Source organism: Silene latifolia, chromosome Y (genome assembly GCF_048544455.1).
Source record: "Silene latifolia isolate original U9 population chromosome Y, ASM4854445v1, whole genome shotgun sequence".
In the NCBI taxonomy this organism is placed as follows: domain Eukaryota; kingdom Viridiplantae; phylum Streptophyta; class Magnoliopsida; order Caryophyllales; family Caryophyllaceae; genus Silene; species Silene latifolia.
Window position 1 is genome coordinate 164,577,339 of NC_133538.1, and position 6,672 is coordinate 164,584,010.

Consider the following 6,672-nt stretch of genomic DNA (forward strand, 5'->3'; position numbering starts at 1 on the left):
ATGGTTGTGGCTAGTTGAAGGAATGAGTGCGATAGAAATTGTCCATCCCTAGTCAGGGTTATAACAATATCTCAGGGCCACTCGAGGAGTAATGAACTGGAAATGCGTGGCCACGCTCGGAATGTATCCATGGTGGATAAATCCGATCAATCAGTTATTCTCCAGATCGAGGAAACCACTCTCGATATGATCACTTGCAAGTACGACCTGAAAGACAACTTGCATTGAGTGGGAGATAGTAATAGGACAAGAGAATTGGTGACGCACACTTGTCAAGGACAAGAGGGAGATTGTTGGAATATGTGTCCTCCGACAATAATGCGGTCACAACTATTGATCATGGTGATCACATATTTAAATCTCATTATAAAGAATACAATTGGGAAGTAATATTTACTGTCAACTGATCAACATATATCGGTAATGATTGGCTGACTAGAGTTTGACATTACTGTCGTGCGACGATTGTGATCAGTTGATCCCCTAGGTCATACCTATAGGGCAACACTCTTAATTGATTAATTAATTGATCGTATAACGTTACGAGTCAATTAATTTAATTAAAATTAACGGACGATTTTGGAAGTAATATTTACGTATCTCATTAAAATTGATTAAAATGAGATTCGGTCTGAGTAATCGAATTGTATCATTAATCAGATGAAATTATTGTTTAAGGAAACAATTAAATTTGAATGAATTATTATAAATACAAATTGTTGTGATTTATAATTGGTAAAATATTTTGGTACAAGTAATTATGAATTACTAAGACGATTTTTGTATGTGACGTATTTTTAATAATACGTTGATTTTTAATATGTTAAAAATGCACAACAAATTTATGCAACATATGACATGTGACATAAGACAAAATTGACATTTTGACAAAGATAATATGGAGTCCATATTATCCCAATGTGCCGAAAATATGAAGAAGGATTAGGCAAATATTAAGTTGATTTAGTTAGTGATAAGCACCATGATTACCTACTAAACTAGCCATGCATATCTATTACTCATTGTGAAGAGCAACTAGAGCATGCATTGGCTCTCTTTTGCCCCTTCTTCGACCCGATTTTAGAGAGGCAAAAACCACTTGGTTTTTCCTCTTATTTTTTTTTACCATATACACAAAATGTTTTGTGGTTGTTCATTCATTCATTTCATCTCATCAAAATATTTTTAGAGAGATAAAAATATTTTCCTTCCTTCCTCTTTCTCCTACCCGGTTTTAGGAGACAAAAACCAAAATTATTTTGGGTCAATTATTCTTACAAAATTAATATTGTACTAGTTTTATAATATTGATTTTAATTAAGAGTGTGCTTTGGGTATAATTTCTTGGGAGAGATCCTACACTTGGGTCTTTGTTCATCCAAAAGGAAAGCTCAAGAACAAGAGAGAAGGAGATCTCTCTTGTGCCCTAAAAACCGAAAATCCAATGTAAGGATGGAAGATTCTTCTCTTATTTTGATTATAGTTTGCATGCATAAGATCATTAATTAATTTTATGACAAATTAAATTTAAACATATATGAATATGTCAAGTATATTGATCTACTTTTCCTTCAATAAGTACTCCTGACAAGGTACGGTAATTGCTATGCGAGGGACTTACTTGCCTTGGGAGGTTTCAAGGCTGCTGTATAGCATTCTTGGGCTATCTTGTGATCTCTTTTGATTGTGGCTATGCCCCAATCCGTTGGTACCTTGATACACTAGTGATAGGTTGATGGCACAGCCTTGACATTATGAATCCAGGGTGTGCCCAGAATTGCGTTGTAGGATGCCAAGCAATCTAGGACTCCAAATTTCTCATAGGATGAGACTCCTTCAACGTAGGATGAAAGATGGATTTCTCCTAATGTGCTTCTGGTTTCTCCACTGAACCCTACCAAAACGCTGGATTTCTTGGTGATTTGATCTTCACCTATATTCATGGCTTTCAGTACGTCAAGCATGATTAGGTTCATCGAGCCGCCTCCATCTACTAGGATCCTCCTTACTGTAGCGGTTCCAATCTGCATAGAAATTACCAGGCCATCATGATGAACATCAGGAATCCCTACCAGGTCGCAATCGCTGAAACTGATTGTCGGGACATGATTCGGTTTGCAAGGTGATGTGGTCCTTGGCGTCCTGACTATCTTCTTTGCTGCTGAAAATCTTAACTTTCACGAACGAACTAAGCATATTGACTTAGATTGCCACTTTGTCAGGGAAAAACTGATGGATGGTCTGATAAGCTTGTCCTACATTCCAACTAAACATCAACCAGCAGATTTATTCACTAAAGCTCTGACTGGTCCTCAACATAATTTATTGCAAGACAAATTGGGTTTGTTCATCACACCCTCCAACTTGAGGGGGGTGTTGGAGTAGAAAGTTAGTTGAGTCAGTTACAGGTTAGTTAGACCATAATCTAACAACCATGGTTAGTTAAATCATAGGAGTAAGTCGGTGTATCACTTAGTATAAATAGATGCATCTCATTGATCATATGTACTGAATCAATCACAATATCAATAACAATTTTCACATTCAATCTCTCATACAATTCTCTCTCTCAATTCTCTCATTTCCTCTCTCTAATTACATGTCATATTCAATCTCATCAACATCATGAAGATGATCAAACATCTTTAGTCATTGCATTAATCAAAGATAGCAAAGACAAAGTCAACCCCTGACCTTGGGAAATTAATTCGCCAAAATAACTAACCTGCTTTGTTCAAGGCATTCTCTACACACACCATTACCATACTATTACCACCATTTATACACTCATCATCACCACCATTTATCAAAGCTTCAACCAAAACCCGATTCCGGAGATGTTTAATTCGACAACTAGCAGCCCCTTTTGCCACTAGGCGCCAGTAGCTCCGACGAGCTCGTCACCGTCGCAAACTCATGCTACAACCAACACACCATATTCAACCTCCATCACCCACTATAGCTTACCATTCCGACGCATGTAGATGACCACCATTCATTCATATTCACCACCTCACATCACCATGAATGCTCCATAATCCATCACCAATTCAACTCACACTTCACCACCATCAACTACCTGCAACTCCGATCACACGGCAGCTCTAACCATCAATCGACTTCCAGAGAGCTTCATCACGCTTGAACCGGATTCGAAACTGAAGTCCAATTTGCAGCTATCATTAGCAATCACCACCATTGGCCCCTGCTGCTCAATTCCGACAACACTCAACCACCATTCTAACCGCCTGCTCCACCATCACTCAGACCACCATTGTTCCTGTACTCCACCACCATCAACGTCGTCCACCAGCAACACCATCGTCACCACCATCATCAAGCACGAACTCGTAATTGAAACCGAGTTATTTTGAAATAAATTCATTCCATTAGATTGCGGGCACGTTTCACGAGTCGTGGTAGGAGAGTGTTTTAGTTACTTTTTGTACAAGAAAACGCCCGTTCTTCAAATATGTGACGAGCAAAAACCGCGAGGAAGTCGGTAGTCTAGGTCCCCTTAGTCACGGGTCTCTCTCGTTTGAATCTTAAGTCGTGTCATGTAATTCTTGTAGGACTAGCCTTGCTTCCCCTTTCCCGCCTTAGAATGTATTTCTTTGGCCTATGTGGTCACATTTCGGTTGCTTGGGCCATGCATTCTCAGGGGGTTGGCACCTCGTTGGGATATTAAGACGGCGTCTCCCGAGCTAGGTCTTTCAATTTTGAAACAAAATGGCCGCTTAGATGAGGAAAGCGGTTTGACTTTTTGTGATGCACCTTATGTGCTATTTCGTGCTTAAATGTTTAGATGTGTCAAAATTCTCCGCAAGCCCCCACTTACCTTGCAAGGAAGCACATACCTCATTGTGTTTCATTGTGAGTTGAAGGGACGGAGAAGGCCCGTTAATTGTCTTTCTTCGGATATTACTAGTTTAGATAGTCCTTTTATATTAAGGTTCTTAGATTAATTTAATGAGCTTACTCGAGGAGGAGTAAGGTTTAAGTGTGGGGATATTTGAAGAGTAGTATTTTAGTCGTATTTTACCCCTCATTTATAGATTATTCTGACTCGATTTTGCGTGCTTAATTGATTAAAAAGCTCATTTCATAAGTTTAATTAGTATTTAATAGTTCCAATTTTATTTATCGCGAATATATATATATATATATATATATATATATATATATATATATATGTAGGCGGGATCTCGTGAGTTTGGTTCTTATGGTGAGGTGTAAGTTTGGAAAATCTCAGCCATTGGATCAAGGATCCAACGACTGAGATTAAACAAAAAATAAATAAAATAAAATTTTCAAAACACGCTGTCCTTCTCCCTGGCATAAATAAATTAACAATTGAAATCAAAATGAAACCAACATAACATGGAAAATCGTTTCATCTTTATCACAATCGCACATTCTGCATCGTTTGTTCTCACTCGATATCTTTCTCTCTCGAACATTTCTACTGCCGTTTCAATCAATTTGGTAAGCAATTGTTCTAACATTTGCCATCAAATTCAATTAATTTTAGGTTTTTGTCTGCAATTTCGCTTATCATGTGTTCTTCATGTTAATTTTGAAGACGAAATTTCGCAATTTTTCTTCTTTAATTGGAGTATTTTACTGTATTGTTTATGTTTTTATTTGTTTTGCGATGATCGCTTCTATGTTCGGTAGAATATTAGGTTTTGCGATGAACTCTTTCGTGAATTCATCAGATGAAATTTGTACGAACGTTTTATTCGAGAGCGATGTTTAGGATTTCGGAAAGTTATATAACCCGTCAATCTTAGGTTTCTGATGTTTCGTTTTGATTTTCATCTGTTGATTTTATTTGGTAACTTTGATTGAGTAGCGTAATTTTTGCATTGTCTGATTGTATCCGAGGTTTTACATCTCGAAGTTGTCTATGCGCCTATGTTGACTCAAATAAGCCTTGTGCAAGTTTACATCTAAGCTTTGATTTTTCGATGAGGCTGCTGAAGCGCGTTTCTGAAGAATAGTTACGTCATTTATGCTACCCTTTCTTCGTATCATTTTATTACTTTAACTTCCAGATCCCTGATAATACACTAAATGTCTGAATCTTGTTTGTGGCAGCATTTTCTTCATTTTATGCTGAAATTATGTATTTGCTCTTTCAGAAATACGGGGTAAGAAACATGCTGCTAGCACAAGCGACTCTCGTGCTGATTGAATTTATTCTTAATTCCCGAAATTGGAGAAGCAAAAAGGATCAGACCTTGACCCGGTTTTTAGATTAGGACTCGAGTGAATGGCATCATTGTGAAGAAGCCCTTAACTTACCTTTACCATCTGCAAAATCTAAGATATTATCCACCAACATTTATTCTTCTTTCTTTACGGTCAATGGTGTAATCATAATACCTACCGTGTCGGAACCCTGCTCTGTTCCGAACTGCAACCAGTCTTTCGCACAGACCATGGCCTCTAAAGTTCCAGGCCGTAAGGAACACTGGTGACTATCCAAATTTCTGGTTTGTGTATCAAACACGGAATCCCGATGCACGGTACTAAATGTTATCGACAGTAAGTCGGCTGCCATCTTAGAAAGAGTTGGGTATTGGATTCTCTTGAATTTCCACCAATCAATGACGTCAAGTTCATCTCTCGGCAAAAGATCCTCTTCCAAATACTGGTTAAGTTCGAACGTTTCACTGTTACTAGAAAAATCAGAAATATACACCTCAAAATCTGAGATTCCGACATCTGAAGGTGGGCCTACTTCATCTTCAAGGGATTCGGCTTTAATAAACTCGTCGTATCTTTGTTCCGTGTGAATCCATGGCAAAGGTAAAGTCTGAGCAACATATTCAAGGTATAAATCATGTATACTTTCATCAATAGTCCTTGCCCATATGTCACCATCGTCCTCACCGTACAACTTACTTAATGTGAACTTCACAAGTTTCAACTTGTATCGTGGGTCCATGGCTGGTTTGGACTTAATGGGCTCCGCAAAGCAGGATACTAGCACATGATTCAGTAGGAGCATTTTGACACACTGTGGTTGTAGTTCGCTGATTGAAGGGGTTCAGTTCGCAAGGCCGCTGATAATGCTACCGTTTGTGTTGGATCAGGTGTTAAATGCCAAAATCCTGAAGTAGAAGCAGATTGAGGTCGTAATAGAGAAGGATGAAAATGATGGGTCGATTGATATACGGTCAGTAGCGGAGTTAGTGAGATTGGTAGTCGAGGATGAAGCCGATAGTATATATAGAGAAGAGGTTGTGAAAATGAGTCGAATAGTTGCTGATATAGGCTTACAAACCCATGATATAGGCTTACAAACCCAGTATTTTGACAGATTGGAGGAGTTTATGAGGAACAATGGGCCTGGGCCTGCTCATTTGTCCATAATCCATGAACAAAATTAAGTTACTTGTCGAAAAAAATTAAGTTACTTGTCGATTGAGTCTCAAAATAATGTTATCATAATATGATGTTACTTGTCGAATTTTTTTTTTAAAAAAAATAACAATAACACAACAATAATAGCAGAATAACAACACAACAATACTGGAGTAAGAACACGTAAAGAAAAAAAGGTAACAAAATGAGATTTTTTTTTAAAAAAATAACAATAATACAATAATAATAGCAGAATAACAGCACAATAACACTGGAGTAACAACACGTAAAGGAAAAAAA

General features: G+C 37.7%; 1 protein-coding gene across 1 annotated transcript; it reads right to left on the reverse strand.

The window, feature by feature from the left end:
* Nucleotides 1–5,347: 5,347 nt before the first annotated feature.
* Nucleotides 5,348–5,953, reverse strand: LOC141629329 (zinc finger BED domain-containing protein DAYSLEEPER-like). The gene has a single exon (XM_074442349.1). The coding sequence runs from the start codon at nucleotides 5,951–5,953 to the stop codon at nucleotides 5,348–5,350; it is 606 nt and encodes a 201-aa protein (XP_074298450.1).
* Between the last annotated feature and the right edge of the window lie 719 nt (nucleotides 5,954–6,672).